The sequence below is a fragment of the Schistocerca gregaria genome, chromosome 1 (genome assembly GCF_023897955.1).
Source record: "Schistocerca gregaria isolate iqSchGreg1 chromosome 1, iqSchGreg1.2, whole genome shotgun sequence".
In the NCBI taxonomy this organism is placed as follows: Eukaryota; Metazoa; Arthropoda; class Insecta; order Orthoptera; family Acrididae; genus Schistocerca; species Schistocerca gregaria.
Genome location: NC_064920.1, coordinates 414,825,439 through 414,842,221, shown reverse-complemented (window position 1 = coordinate 414,842,221; position 16,783 = coordinate 414,825,439). Strand labels below are relative to the sequence as shown.

Below are 16,783 nucleotides of genomic sequence, written 5' to 3'. Positions count from 1 at the left end.
TATCCGGCTTTGCTGTATTACATAAAATATGTTGTTCTGACAAGAATAATGAAGTATGTTGTACCTATTTTCAATGTCGGGCGGTACTGTACTTTCAACACACATCCAGGCCAGACGCAGGATTCGAACCTGCGGCCGTAGCGGTCGCGCGGTTCAAGACTGTAGCGTCTAGAACTACTCGACCACTCCGGCCGGCTTCAAGTGACAACTGAACGTCGCAAACACGGATGATGTGCGACTTACACAAAAGGTGCACAAATGACGAAGTGTTTATACAGGACAACAATACAATGATCACCTAAGCTAAAGAAGGGGACACAAAGTTTTTTACGTAGATACATTTAACAGTTGATCAGAACTACGATGTATTTGCGGATTGAATCTGGTATTTGTAACGAAAGCTTAATTTAACAAGAGGAAAATGGAAGAGAAATAGAAATATTGAGGTTTAACCTCCCGCCAACGACGACATAATTTGAGATGAAAATCGAGGCCGGATTTGAGGAGGACGGGGAAGGATATTACCTCTGTTATGTTTTAAAGGAATCATCCTGGAATTTATCTTAAACAATTCTGGGAAACCTTGGAAAACCTAAACCTCGATGGTTTTGAATTCTAGCATTCCCCGATTCGAGTCCAGTGACTTACCACAGCGTTTACAGGCAATGTAGGAGAAATCACCAGACACTGCACTAAGTTTCACGGATCGATCCATAATCTCTTCGCACTATTGCATGGAATGAAATCATGGGATAGTGATCATTCTGATTTGTCCGATGACATGGGAAACTAAGCTTTGCAGGCCCCTTGGTGCTCTTCGAAAGCAACTGGTTTTATGTCCTCCTTTCCATTTCCAAAATTAAGCATAACACCTTTCTCTTCACAGTAATTCACAGAGTACAGATAAATTTGTGCCTACATACAACGTGTTACAACATATCTCTCCCAGGACAGCAATCCGAAATTCCCCCACTGTGCCCCAGCGGCTCATTGACGAGCATGTGACTTCATTGGAGACTTATGGAACAGTATCATCGGCATGTCCACCTCCCTGATCAAAGTCTGTAAATGGGCGCATGACATTAGAATCAGATGTATCTGGTTCGAATGCCGCTGGTAGCCAAATAATCATCTTACTCTGAATTATGACTTAGAATGAAGAACAACAACAACAACAACAACAAAAACAAATTAGGATGAAACGAATATTTCTCATACCACCCGCCAGGGTAGCCGAAAGCGCTAACGCACTGCTTCCTGGACTCGGGTAGGCGCCCCAGCCCCGGATCGAATCCGCCCGACGGATTAACGACGAGGACTGGTGTGCCGGCCAGCCTGGATGTGGTTTTTAGGCGGTTTTCCACATCCCATTAGGTGAATACCGGGCTGGTCCCTACGTTCCGCCTCAGTTACACGCGTCGCAGACATTTGAAACACGGCCGCACAACTTCACGATCTACATTAAACACAGACAGTTGGGATACAGTGATTCCGTCCTGGGTAGGGGAGGCGGGGTACGGGGTGGTGGCAGGAAGGGCATCCAGTCATCCCTAAAACTAAAATTGTCAAATCCGTTGTAACCACACCGATCCTGCGTTCGCTGCAGGACTATGGCGTAAGTGGAAGAAGAAGAAGATGATGATTTCTCATACCGGTAAGTAGGAGTAGTAATTCGAAGAATAATTCTATGTACTTAAGCTGCGATGGGGGCAGAGAACTGCTGTTAAAACGGGTGCGAGCATCAGCGGAGTTTTGGGGAGACATTACAAACTGTAGTGGCGCGGTGATACACCGTTGGCGTCGTTTCTGGGACTTACCTCTAATTCTAACACAGTGAAACATTCGAATGCATTCGCCACAAGCAATATTCAGTTTCCCGTGACAACATGGAAAGCACTTTGCTCGTTAATTGGATAAATACTGTTTCGAATGAGGTGGCGTTACTAGCTGTAGAGAGGGCTGAGCCAGCGATGAACAAGCTAAGCTCCTTCCACCAAAAACGGTAATTGACTAAAACACGAGTTCAACAGATTACGGAAATTTCCCTTAAGCCGTGATCAGTGTCGATCGTAGACGCTCATGAAGAAAAGAAGGCAAGTTATAATGAGATTCTCCAAATCGAATTTATAAACTTCAAAGCTGTTGGTTCATTAGTGTCATACAGTTAAATTTTGTCAAGACATACAGAGAAATAGAAACCTCTGTTATTTTCGAAGCAGTCTTGGTACAAAACCATTCCTGATAACTAAGAAAGAGAAATTATTATTTATTTATTTATTTATTGCTTATTTACGCTGACCAGACTAGTGCTTTAAGACACTCCTTTATGTATGACGAATCCCACATACAAAACAAAAAATATTACATAAAAATCACAATAATTTACATTATTAACAAAAATAAAAATTTGTGGTAAAAATGGTAACAATAATAATAATAGTACAATGCTAATAAATTAGTAGGGACATTAAAAATGATATTGATTAGTTAAACACTTTTGAAGCCTTGTTTGATAGTAGATGTAGTGGAAGGGATAATGAAAGAGAAAAGAATTGAAATAAAGTGACAAGAGCTGTTCGGAAAGAACAGAACTTTAATTGAGAACTCTGTAGACAACGGGAGGGAAAAGTAGTGGGGGAGGGAGGTTTGGTGAGAGTGAGCAGCAACAAAAGAAAGCTGTAGTGATTACCTGTTTTTTGGAATTTGAAAGGATTTTCATTTCTGTAATATTTGGGGAAGATTGTTCCAAAGTCGGGTTTCTGATAGATAAAATGATTTAGAGAACTTGGCAGAGTTGTGTATTGGTACAGAGAAGATTTTAATTTGTTGAGAGCTAGCATTTGCGCCCTGTTGTTCAGATGGTTGTGTAGGGGTTAAAAGTATATAGGAAGGATCCAGCGGTTGAAAAGGCGATATGGTAAACACAAGGTATGATGATCTCTACCCTTCTCGGCACGTACCCTAGATAATTGTTCTTAGGCAGGGGTGATATGGTAGGAATAGCGTTCTTCATGCAAATGTATCGCAAACAAGCGTTCAGCCGGGCGTTGTGGCCGAGTGGTTCAAGGCGCTTCAGTCTGGTACCGCGCGACCGCTACGGTCGTAGGTTCGAATCCTGCATGGATGTGTGTGATGTCCTTAGGTTAGTTAGGTTTAAGTAGTTCTAAGTTCTAGTGGACTCAGATGTTAAGTCCCATAGCGCTCAGAGCCATTTGAGTCACAAGCGTTCATAGATTGTTCCTGCCGTCGTGACGTCTCATACGAAAGTTCTTGGAGCACAGGAGCATCATAAGGAAGGATGGGGAGTATTTGTGACTCTAAGAGTTTCTTTTCAAGTTCAAGAGCAAAAATTTTTGTATGTTTCTGTAATGAATAAGGTGATGCTGAGACTTCTCACAGACTGCAGTTGTATTTTCAGCCCTGGGGTGATTTCTGTGTTATTTGAGCTTAAAGGTGGGAAATACTGCTTGAAATAAGGAGTAATGTTTCTATTTGTGAGCGACTAAGATTGCTTGCGTTTCCGATCGGTTAAGTTGCAATACTATGTTCTGCGGCCATCCGATAAATCATTTATGTTCTGAATGGCTGTGCGCAGATTTGATGGACTTGCATTTAGGTGTAACTTTGCGTCATCATCTTACACACTGATCAGCTAGAACATTATAACCATCTGCAAAATAGCCCATATGCCTTCCTTTGGCACGGTTAACAATGGCGACGCGTCATGAAATGGAAGCAGTGATGCCCTGGTATGTCGCTGAAGGGAGCTAGCACCACATCTGCAGACATAAGTCACTTAATTTCCTTAAATTCCAGGGAAGGGGGAGATAAGTCCTGACGCCACGTTCAATCACATTCCCAGATATGTTCTATCGGATTCAGATGTGGTGAGACAGGGAGCCAGCACTTCAATTGGAACCCGCCACTATGTTCCCCAACCTACTCCATCACACACCTGGCCTTGTGACATGACGCATTATCTTGCTGAAAAATTGTAATGCTTCGAGAAACAAGTTCATCAGGAATGTGTGTAGGTGGTCTGCAGGCAGTGTACAACAAGCCTTGGCCATCATGGTACCTTGTACGAGCAATGTCAGCTAATAGTCGACTCATCAGTAACTGTAACAGAACCAGTGATAGAAAGGGATAGGTGGAAGTGGGTGTGACATTCTTTTGAACAATTTCCATGTATTACAATTTTAAACACAGGAAACGTTTTAAAATATTAAGATCACCAGTAAGAGAAACAGTTACTATAATCCGTAACGCCATAAATGATTATAGTAATAATGATACAAAATTTCAAACAGTTGATTCCAATGACTCAGGACAGTTGGGCGTTCAGCTCATTCAATTTTACGTTCAACTAGTACACAGATAAATATTTCGTGTTTTTAGGTGGAGCATTCTCAAAACCATTTAACTCTATATTTGTGAACAAGGCTGCCACGAAAGTTCTATACCGAAGGCAGCTCACACTACGTTTCTGTTTACCAAAAGAAAAATTTACTTGCATTAATTAGCACAGGCACAATAACCAGACCCAGCTCCCGGTAAAATACATCGGCCAAGTCTTTCAGCAGTGTTCGACAGGTTCCAATATCAGCAGAAATTCTTTCTTAACCACTTAAAACAAAACAAAAAACAAAAAAGTTCAATGGGTGCAGCATTGACACAGATATCGACCAAAAGGTTAAAGGGGCGGTACGGCGAGCCGATCATCGTCCCTCGCAGACGACCCGCTGGATCACAAGAGAGGTCGCGTTGTGGTCGGCAAGGATCAGCTGCAAGAAGACGGCGCCACACGCCGCAGGAGGTCCCGACGAGGCGCAGCGGGAAGTAAAGTCGCCGCGATTCGTGACGGCTTAATGTCGGCACACCAACGTATAATGAGGGAACTAATGGCACCAGTACTGATCCTTGTAAGTCCCATGGTACAACGTTCTTCCACTGTCACCTCTTTCAGATGTGTGTGAATTCCTAAGGGACCAAACTGCTGAGGTCATCGGTCCCTAGACTTAGACACTACTAAAACTAACTTATGCTAAGAACGACACAGACGCACCCATGCCCGAGGGAGGACTCGAACTCCCGGCGGGAGGGGCTGCACAATCCGTGACATGGCGCCTCAAACCACGCGGCGTGACTTCTTTGTTCCGATCGTTACACACGGTTGGCGGTATGAGTGGAACCACTGTAGAGCACTAGCAGAAAAGTTTTGACTTCTGAGTTACCTAATATCAAGAAGAAATTTTGTTACTAATGGTGTTTGTAAATCGATTGCACATTGGTGGTTTAATTCATATCATGAATTTCTAGTTCGTGATTTTTTCTTTCACATGATTTATATAAAAGTAATTTCGTCCGTCCTTTCTGGTGCCCTTTATCCAGTCAATGCAGAGTGGGGCGTGATTTCGCGGAGAACCAACAATAGCTATGCGCATCTGTAAGTGGGCTGCTTCTGTGTTGGCAGCGCTGTGTAGCACTTTGCATTCGACCTATGACTGCGCTTTCTTTGTAAGACGGACGCTGATAACCTCGTTGTTTTGTGCCTTGAAACATTAATAATCATCTTTTTCTTCTTCTTTTTCTTCCTCTTCTTCTTCTTTTTCTTCCTCTTCTTCTTTTTCTTCCCCTTCTTCTTTTTCTTCCTCTTCTTCTTTTTCTTCCTCTTCTTCTTCTTCTTTTTCTTCCTCTTCTTCTTCTTCTTTTTCTTCCTCTTCTTCTTCTTCTTTTTCTTCCTCTTCTTCTTCTTCTTTTTCTTCCTCTTCTTCTTCTTCTTTTTCTTCCTCTTCTTCTTCTTCTTTTTCTTCCTCTTCTTCTTCTTCTTCTTTTTCTTCCTCTTCTTCTTCTTCTTCTTTTTCTTCCTCTTCTTTTTCTTCCTCTTTTTCTTCCTCTTCTTTTTCTTCCTCTTCTTCTTCTTCCTCTTCTTCTTCTTCCTCTTCTTCTTCTTCCTCTTCTTCTTCTTCTTTGCAAGAGACTCTGTGGCTGGATGGACTCGTTGTTGGAAGTTAAGCACCAGTACTGTTGGGCAGTTGGAGGTGAACAGCCAGCAGTGATGGATGTTAGATGTGACAAGTTAGCATTGATGGAGGGTACAGGTCTGAATCGTTAGCGCAGGCTAACGATCTGTACATGTTGGACTTGGAGATTGAATATTATTCATGATTAAATACCTTTATACTATTTATAGTCGTGTCTGAACTGGATGTCACATTTTTAAGGTAAAAAAAAATACATTATTTGGTTTGCAAAAAAAATCTTTCCTTCGCTAACCACATGCCTATTAGTAGTCAGTGGCTTTAGTAGTTAGAATCTTTTATTTAGCTGGCAGTATTGACGCTCGTTGTATTGCAGTAGTTCTCGTAATGAAGATTTTTCTGAGGGAAGAGCTCAATGAAATGAAATGTATAGGTTATTGTTAAGATTTATTTTTTAGTCAGGGCTACTCTTTTGAATTAATTATTTGAAGTCAGGTTTTAATTTTTTTGAGCAGTCAGGTTGCGTTGCGCTAGTATATTGTGGGTCAGTGTTGACATGATAAGAAACTGTAAACAGAAAGTAGGCTCAATAGTTTGAGTTTTACTCAGCTGTTTCAGGATCATATAACGTAGTTTCACATGCTATTATTACCATGGAGTCGCCACTCCCAAAGGCATTTTTAAGTCCCTCTCCCCGCGGGGCGGACCCCTTCAGTCTGCGTCTAGTGTAGATAGCATGATCAACAGTGACAGTGGTCACTCATCGTCCACATGGGAGGGGACGTTGGAACCACTCGGTATTTACCTGGAACCACTTTAATAACGACAACCAGGCTGGCCGGCACATCGGCCCCAATCGCGAATCCGCGAGGGACATTTGATATGTAGGACGTTCCCAGCATCTATTGTGAGAAACTATATATTGTTGTGTGTACATTACAAACATATCAATCGAGATTTGAATTTCTTGTATGTAGGGCTGCTTAATTTCTGGCTCACCCTGTACTATATACGCACAGTAAGTAAAATTTTGTTATTTGCTTACCTTCGTGGTCTCGCAGTTTTAATCATCACCCGTGTAGAAAGCCATAATGAAAATAGTAATTTTCTTATTTGGAATAGAACACATTGAAGTAGTTCGTTGTGTGGTATGGTTTAGTTCCATTCTGTCCTCTTTCACACTCTTCGTATCTGCGACTTTCTCATTTGCCATGAATTGTGTCGTACTGGACGAATCCATTTACGTCCGCTGTAAAGCTACACTCACTCTCCTGTTAAATTAAAATCTCCTGGTCTATTTTCATGGAAGTATATGCGGTGTGATGAGGTGCGCTCCACACAGTACGGCGTCGTGCTAGTTTATTACAGTTTAGAACGACGAAGCTCTCGACGAATAAATTTCCGCCTTCCTCACACTAACAGAAAAATGGAACTGTGGCTTACACCCTCTCTGACACTAATCAGATAACAGTATATAATGTTTCTGAAAAATACTTCAACAAATGCCAAAAACCAAATTCTGTGCAGACAAATTGTCTGTCCCCTGGTATGTGATGTGTCAGATTCGACGACGAAGACACCCATCATATAAATCGATAGTAACGAAAACCTGCGACCAATATAGCGATTTCCTCGTTGCTAGAATTTTCTACGGCGGAAGTCAAAAATCTTGACATAGAGCTCGTGGAGTACACATCTCTCCTGCTTTTCAACCACAACGCTGTGCTTGTTCCGTGATGTCGGTAGCAGTGGTTCCCTCGCAGTCCTTTGGTAATGGCTATCCAGCAGTATGTTCATACATTCGAAACCGTTGGCGTTCAGTGGCCTTCATCTGGACCGCAGGACATATCGAAAGCCCAGGAAATTAACTTGCTGCTGAGCAAAGAGGCTACCGGTAAACCGACTCCGCATATCGGCACACCGGATACCGATCTCCGTCGGTCCTACACCGTAAATTTTTCGGGACGTGGAATGCTGAATGGCACACCCTAAGTACACCATATAAACTACGTGTTACCGAGGAGACAACTAATGTGTGGACGTCGCCTATGCGAGCCACTCGCAGGGATTCCGTTGTCTTTTGCCGCCTCCTCATCGGCCCTACTTAGCTGACTCACGATCGCCCCTCTATCGCGAGGACCTACCCCAGTGTCGCTGCGACTCTCTATTGATGGTGATTCACATTTTGTTGGACTGTCCCAATCTATCCGCCCTGAGGCCGTCTTTTAATTTTCCAGACACGCGACCTACGGTGTTAGGCGACATTGCCTCAACGGCTGAGCTGGTTTTATGTTTTATTCGAAAGGAAGACAGGAAGACGAGGAGGGAGGGGGGGGGGGGGAGGGGAGGGAGCGGTTTGTCACTCAATCTAACGGAGGGCGTGTGACCTTCTCTCTCAGGCCTTCACCACACCAAATTTTTAACTCTCTCTCTCTCTCTCTCTCTCTCTCTCTCTCTCTCTCTCTCTCTCTCTCTGCTGTCCTTTAGACTTCGTGTTCGTATCTTTATCACCTGTGCTTCTCTTGCTTTTTGCTTTTAGTCTGGAGATTTTAATTTTTTTGCAGTGTGGCTGGCTCATCCTTGTGATGACGGAAAACGGATGCAACTGTCAGCCTCCGCGCTGCAGGTGTCTATGAAACGACGCATCGTTGCGGCAAAGTGTACATAGGCGAAACGGGAAGGATGGTTAAAAAACGTATTAAGGGACATGAACGCCACACGCGCCTGAAACAAAATACGAGATCGGCGGAGCGGAACATCGCGAGAACTGTGGCCTTGACATCCATTTCAATAACATACGTGTGCTGGCTAAGTAAACCGATATTTATAGAAGAAAAGTCCGAGGAACGACTGAAATTCCTAAAAACCGCATGTAACTTCAATAGAGAAGACGGCTATAGGCTTCTGGAATCGTGGCTCTCCGCCAACGAGAAAGTGAATACAAGGCCGCGGCGTGCGAGTAATACAAACAACGGTCTGGAAGCCACTTCTGTCGGAAAAAATGTTTTGCATGAACATTCCCCCTCTCTTGCTCTGCCCATTTCGCTACTAGCCAATGACACTGACCCTTCAGTAGCAGCCACAGGGATTTTATTCAATAACCTCCTCCTTAGATATTAGCACCGGAAAACGTCTCTTACTATCTAATGAAGATGGTAGCCCAATAATCCCACTTCCCCAGCACAAACACGGGAAAACTTCCCTTTATAAGAGAGAGTGATATTTATCTCTGACACTGCTCAATCTAAAAGGGACCCAACAAGATCCTGAATATGATCCCAGCACAGTGGTCGAAACGTCGGCTGTTAAATACGACGCGGCCTCGCAACCCAGAAGATTATGTTCCGATGGTGGAGACATACCAATCCCAACACTCCTGCTTCTGTCTGTCTATCAGTTGACGGACCCGGGCATGGAGCCATTTGAAGGCTCGAGGGCTAGGTGCCGCTTATGACGTTGCACGACCTGCATATTATCTCTAATAGCCGCAGCGATTTCCGGATACCACCAAGGCACTGTCCACTGCTGGGGTAACCTAAGGAACGAAGGACTGCCGATTCACCTGAAGCCTGGGCGAGGGACAGGAAGAGCAGAATGTGGTCACTACCACATAAGTCGTTGTGAGCTCTCCGTTGGATAGAACTAAGAGATCAATGGCCGAGTATGTGCTATGTGCCACACTTCAATGACAACGGCCACGAAAGCCTGCTGTTTACCGTATAGTTCAGAGACCCATGCACGCAAATTCACGAAATAATTTTCGAAAAGAACAGTCACCACAGAAAGAGAGAACAATGGGCCACCCTAGTGTGTAGTTTGGCTTAGATACTTCGGCGAAGCTATGTCTGAGGGGGAACAACACAAACACTCCTGTTTCATGTTTCCAGTGCCTTAATTTAGTTGTAGTCCAAATAAATGCGGGCTGGAATTGATAGTCTAATCCTTTGTGGTGTCAAATAGTAATAAACAAAGTTTTCTGTAAAATTTAAAGTACTGTGACTGGATCCATGATTTTAAAGTTCACAGATCACAAATTAAATCAATATCCGAATGGGGGTTACATACAATGGAGACTATCATTAAATAGCGATAAAATCCGAGAAACCTTCCCCAGTAATGTTAGTGTCCAACCAGCGTCACTTCAAAATATATGTCCCACTCTGACTAATCGTAAAAAATATACTAAGTCCAACACGCTAGGTGAGTACAACTGCAGGAACAATTCAGATCTACATGAGTTAGTCCCTCATGAAAATTATTGTGTCCAACTCAAGCTGAATGCAACTGCAAAAGGCTCTTTGTTAACACAAGATAATTTGAAAGTTCACTCACGTATAAAAATATGTTAAGTTCTCGCCAATGACACTCCATGAATATTTAAAAAGAACTAAGTGAAAAAACTCAGTGATACTAAGCCACAAATGCGATAGTCTCGGTGCTCCTGTGCATCATACCACGTATTATACATCAGTAACAAATAAATTTCCTTAGCTTTCTGTATATGATCTTTGATTTTTTTCTATTTGCAATAGCTTATTCATAAATGATTCTGATCACGCTTTCCCAAGTTTTATAGAGTAAATAATTATAAATACAGACTGTTCAGCATGTTGATGTTCCCTACTTACGTCTAGAGTTGGACAGTGTCGCTATTTTTACCATCTTAATTATCATTTAGCTAACAAAAATTGTTCCACAGAAGGCACATTTGGCCTGTTGTTAAAAATTGTGTGCTGTTTTAATGTATCTGCTATGACCATCTGATAGAACTCAATGAATCTATCCGTTACCGGATCATTTGTTGAAGACACATAATGTGCTGCCAATGTGTAAATTTTTATACCTAGAACAATTACCAGACATTAATTGTGCAATAAGTTACAGAGCATTTCAGATATCGATAGTGCATCTTTCCTGGCACACTCTTCTTATTTTTGTCGTTGAAATGAGCCTACTTGTTCCTCAGTACCTCAACTTTCTAATGTTTATTAAATTAGCCTTATTTTTTCACAATGCATTGGTCGCACAGAGCGGCCATTTGGATGATCTCCTCTGTCTATGCAAAGTCTGGGTTTTTCCGCCTCTGAAAATGGCCCAGCCGTGGCTGAGAGCTTATTAGTCACACGTAGAGGTGTACACACTTATCTTTTAACCAGCCCATGCTTAAGGTTTAGGCAGGCAGGCAGACAGGCAGGCAAGCTGCTCCATGTTGTCAGCAGAACAGGGAGGTTGCTTTACTCCTATCCAAGCCAGGCTGTGCCAAACCCAAGCAGACTAAAGGAATCTTGCTTGCCAGACGCCCCTCTTCACGCTGTGCTGTGCTACATAGTAGTTTATTCTGTACACTTTCATTTGGAGTGTTACGAATAGGGTTCATGAATTGTTGAAAAATCGAGGTTCAAAGAAATATATATCCATTTTGGATGAGGTATAGTTCAGAAAGTGGTGGATGTTATTTGTCCTTTTTTTTCCTTTTCGACGTATTTCGGGCTTATTTATTATTTCGATATGAACGTTTTTCTCTGAAAATTCATCCTCTTGCGACAAATATTGGCTATTCTCAATTCGAATTATCATCAGGTCACCTCTAATACTTACTTTCCGTAGTAAGCAGAGCCGTCTCTGAAAGTCGAGATCCTTTACAGCTAAAAACCTGATGATGTGTATTAGACTGCAGCGCCAACTAAACTAAGGTTTTGCAAATCCATGTTGTGTAAGCTTAACGTGTTCCAGCCTCATATGACCCCAGTTCTACAAATTTTAATTACTTTTTCCAGGATGTGTGCTCCAAGTTCGCTGAATTCATTGTAAGAGCCCAGAATATTTCATTCTAAATTCCCCAAATGCATTTTGGGAAACAAGAAGTTCGCTTTCCATAGTGTGTTAATGTAAGTAGTACATCTGAAAGATAAAGCTTTCTTTGCACTTCGTTACGTACCACCAGAATGTGGTTTCCAAGACCCACTGAGCCATATTTTTTTCTCTATTACAATTAATTTTTGCCCTATATTTAGAAAGCCCATACATTGCTAAAAGGCCTGAAGTCATTAGCCCACATTTCCCCCACACATGTCAGCCACTAAGTCTTTGTCCTCTTCCAAAACATTTCTGGAGTGAGGAAACTGCTGGTCAAATTTACAGACATGTAACATACTCAAAGTTCCCGAATGAGTGTTAAGTAACTTTCTACACTGTTCGCACTACAAAGCACTTAACGATTTATTTGAAGCTGCCGCAGAAACACACGAGAACTTTTTCCCTGCTGCACTTCGGCTCTGTTTCCTGGCTGGTATATATTTACCAGTTCTTAGTTTCTCCTGAGTCTCCCTAAAGTTCGGTTTGTTCATTCTGCTGCTCTCATCGTTATGGTAAATGAACTGCAGTGAAAATACGTACGCAAACGTGTACCTCGCTAGTCATTTTGCGTTGCTAGTGCTATCTGTTGTCACATACAGCAGTCTCAACGGGCCCCGTGGAGGTTTTAGACCTGCGGAAATCCAAATTGGCCTGCTTTAACCATTGTGCTTCAGTACATATGTACTCTTTCAGCAGGTTGAACTGCTTTAGTGGCTGCGGCGGAGTTAGGGCACTCAGGCTGGAAGAATAATTAGTACACTTACTGCCACACCTCAGAGCCGCCGCCATCTGTGTGCAGAAGTGTGAACTCTTCGTCTTACTTGGCTCTCAAACGGCACCAGAGGACACACCCTCTTGCGTGGCTGTAGACACAAGAGCGACGGCTGATCGCGGCCGCGCCTTCACGCCTGACTTTAGAGCCGCTCGCCACTCTAGTGGGGCTGTAGGCTCACAATGTTCATAAATTTTTTAACTGTTAATGCGATTGAGCTACGAGATACTAAAAGCGGTAGATGAGTTTCGTTATCAGCAAAATAACTGGTAATGATCGAAGCAGAGATGGAGATATCAAGAACAGCATTTCTGAAAAAGAGAAATATGTTGACATGGAATACACATCTAAGTGTTAGCAAGTATTTCCTGAATTTACCAGTAATACCATAACTGATGATTCTTTAAAGAATTCCTCCCATGTATAAATCAGTTTAAAATTCGGATTACCTGACAAATGAGTTGGGGTGTTAAATATTTGATGTTAAGCATTTTGAAATGTTTGTTTCAAGTAGCAAAACCTTAACTGTGTTGGTTTTATTAGCTTCTGTTTACTTACCAGTAGATTTATGAAAATTTAACCTTTTAGTACGTTTTAAGAAGATTCCTTACCTTGTCAGTCCACCTAATTTTCAACATTCAATGTGGTGCTACAGACAAATGTTGAAAATTAGGTGGCCTGATAAGGTAACAAATTAGAAGGTCCTACGCAGAATCGGAGGAGAAAGTAATACGTGGAAGACACCGACAACAGAAGGGACAGGAGATAGGACATTTGTGAAAACATCAAGGAAATATTTCCATGATACTAGATGGAGCTGTAAAGGGCAAAACTGTAGAGGAAGACAGCAAATAATTGCGGACATAGGTTGCAAGTGCTACTCTGAGATGATGAGCTTGGCAGAACAGAATAATTCGTGACGGGGACGCATCAAAGCAGTCGGAAGACTACGACTCAAAAAAAGAGCTAGATTTTCACGCATCACAATGTTTATGACTTCGTATCTCTTGATGTGTTGTGGAATGGTCTAATTCTGCAGATATTAGTTCTACAACTCGGCTTCCGTCGTTTTTTTTACTTGAAGTTCGAGGCTTTATTGTGGAAAGCTTACAAAAAAGTTAAGATTCAAATTATTGAGTACCGCTGGCCACTATTTTTTCCATCTTTCGATCAACATACAAATACCGATGTGGAAGAACTGTGTGTCTTTTGAAGAGGTCGACGAATCGATCCAATTTTGCAGTTGTTCATATGAACGTAACAGCTAGTCAGTCAGGCCGTGTGCCACTAATCGGGAAAGGTGGTAATCAGAGACAGCCATTCAAAGTGTTTTTTTTTCATAGTGCGAGGCTATAGTCATAATATTTTTCTTTAAATTCAGTACTGCCATTAGACTGTTGTTTATTTACAGTGTTACATTTACTTACACAATCATGATTTTGGCTTCAAAGGGCCATTATCAAGTGTTTTAAGTGTTGCAAATTGATGGTGTACTCAGTAATGAAACAAAGCAGTAGGCTCTGCCAGAAATATCAACTCTTAGACAATGTGTCTAGTAGTGTATTTTAATACGACAGTATGCCGTCTTCGGCAATTTATAACACTTAAAACGCTTGATAATGGCACTTTGAAGCTGAAATCACGATTATGTAAGTGTAAATGTAACACTGGAAATAAACAAGTCCGATGGCGGTATTGACTTTAAAGATAGAGAGGCATGTCTGGAGAATACAAGCGGGTGGGATCACTTCCCACTTCTACGTTTCCAGGTTGGACGGGTTTTGTGACATGGAGTCGAGCATTGTCATGTTGCAAAACCACTTTTTCATGTCTCTCGCAGTTTTTTGGCCGTTTAACTTTCAGTATTCGGCTCAGACGCAGCAATTAGATAACGATAACTATAACTATCTACCGTGATTGATTCCGTCGATTTCAGAGCTTCGAAACCCTTATTATCTTTCATCGCCATGCCGGCCTTATACACCAAAATCATTGCTCTTGAAGCATTGAAACAATTCTTTGCACATTCTTTCACTAACAGGTGCCTCACAATAAGTCTTACACAATATTTTGTGCGCCTCAGCCACATATTTCTTCATGTTAATGCAGAAAATTAAAACGTTCGGCAAAATGACGAGAATTGGGCTCTTAAGTTGACATACTCAGTCGGGAATAACTTAATGATGCAATCACAAATCAACTAATATTTTAATAGCGTTATTTTTACAAATTCCGGAGCTTACTGTATAAGACTCACGACCCACGAGATGCACTACCACTTGCCGCCACTGCCATCTGCTACAAAACGGCGGAAGCGTAGTTGTAGACTTAATACATTTAGTGTTGTGTGTGGATACTGTATAAAAATTGTGCTGCGAATAGACTTAGTGGCAAAGAAGTAGAAGATTAAAGCTTCTACCTGGTGCTGTGGTTTCTTAAGTGAACAGCGAAAATGCAGTAGGGAATACTTGCTTTTCCTTTCATTGTTTCGTGGGGCCGGGCCGGGGGGGGGGGGGGGGGGGGGGCAGGTGTCGGCGACAAATGTCTACAAGGGTTGAAATCATATAAAACATGTTGGAAATCGCTAAGTACTCCCATTCTCAAATACTGGATCAATACCATCTGTGGAACTTCAGCGACATGAATTACGCTGACTCAAGAGATAAATAAATTTTCTAACTGTAACGCTTGACTCACTGTGTTAATGCTTTCACGTAATATTGTAGTTCTTTTAGAGTAGATGATGACAGCATTTGAAATTTTAAAATACGTTGAATAATTATATGAAATGCTGAAAATAAAGTTTTCGTTGCCCTCGGAAGATGCTAGATACACGAACTGGAACTTAGTGACCGTTTTAGCCGTTTAGTAAGACAGGTCCGTCTGGAGGACAGTTCAAAATGGTTCAAATTGCTCTGAGCACTTTGGGACTAAACATCTGAGGTCATCGGTCCCCAAGAACTTAGAACTACTTAAACCTAACTAACTTAAAGACATCACACACATCCACGCCCGAGGCAGGATTCGAACCTGCGACCGTAGCGGTCGCACGGTTCCAGACTGAAGCGTGGAGGACAGTCTTGTACGGAAGTAAAAGATGAACGATAGGCAGTTGAGGCCAGAAGAGACAAGGAACTTTTAAAACGAGACTCTCTAGAAGAACGCTAAAGATTACATGGGTTGATCGACTAATTGGGAAGTGCTGAAGCGATTTGGGTAAAAATTACATTAAGCCACGACTGACAGAAGGGATCCGTGGGCAGCACACATCCGGATGCATCACGGATCAGTAAATTTGGTAATGTAGGTGAAACGTCCCCTTAGAACAATTTATACACGACTGTGCTTAATCTGACACACAATATTTTTTAGCGCAACGCAATCTGACTTTCAAAAATCCCTACAAAAGAATGGCCCTGACCAACATTAACCTATACCTTTCACAAATCACTTACCTCACAAAAATCTTCGTTACTCGAACTACTGCAACACAGCGAGCGCCACTACTGCCAGCTAAATAAAAGATTCAAACTACGGAAGGCACTAACTACTGATAGGTATAGTTAGCAAATGAAAGATTTTAATAGAGAACAAACTGTATTTACCTTAACAGTCAAAATATATATGGTAGTTCATAACATCCAGTCTTACAAATTACAAAACTCCGCCATCTGTCTCCCCACGTCCACCACTGCTGGCGGCTCACCTCCAACTGTGCAACGCTATGCGCTGTTAGCATCCAGCTGCCGCTGCTCAACACTACAATGGCAGACAACAATGCAAACTAAACACGGACTGCGCACAGCACAGCCAGTGATTTTCATACAGAGCGCTACGTGGCGGCGGCGTTACCAATAAAAAAACTAAACATCCTACTTACATAGCCCCCATGCTCCCCACAAAAAATTTTTACAAATTGTTTTGGGCAGTGGCCAATAATGATTTGATAAAATTTTTCATAATTACTATAACAAAGATATCAAATACACACACTTATTGATACAATGTTGGTCAGAAGCTAAAATTTTCTCACAGTCCATAAAGACAGTCCTGATCGTTCATCACAGTAAAATTTCAGTGTTTTTTTCAAAGTCTGAGCAATAAAAGAAATTGCACTTGGAAGTAGTGGATTTCTAAGCAGTCTTGAAGAAGTAGTGTTGTCCTTCCAACGAAA

At 42.0% G+C, this 16,783-nt stretch overlaps 1 protein-coding gene across 1 annotated transcript in view; it reads right to left on the bottom strand.

Annotated features, from left to right (window-relative positions):
• Positions 1-5,561: 5,561 nt before the first annotated feature.
• The window catches only part of LOC126351873 (cilia- and flagella-associated protein 251-like), a 152,523-nt gene continuing 141,301 nt past the window's right edge, over positions 5,562-16,783 (bottom strand). Inside the window, exon 2 of the mRNA XM_050002644.1 lies at positions 5,562-5,982. Within this exon, the coding sequence (XP_049858601.1) occupies positions 5,562-5,982 (421 nt within the window). The remainder of the gene's footprint in view (positions 5,983-16,783) is intronic.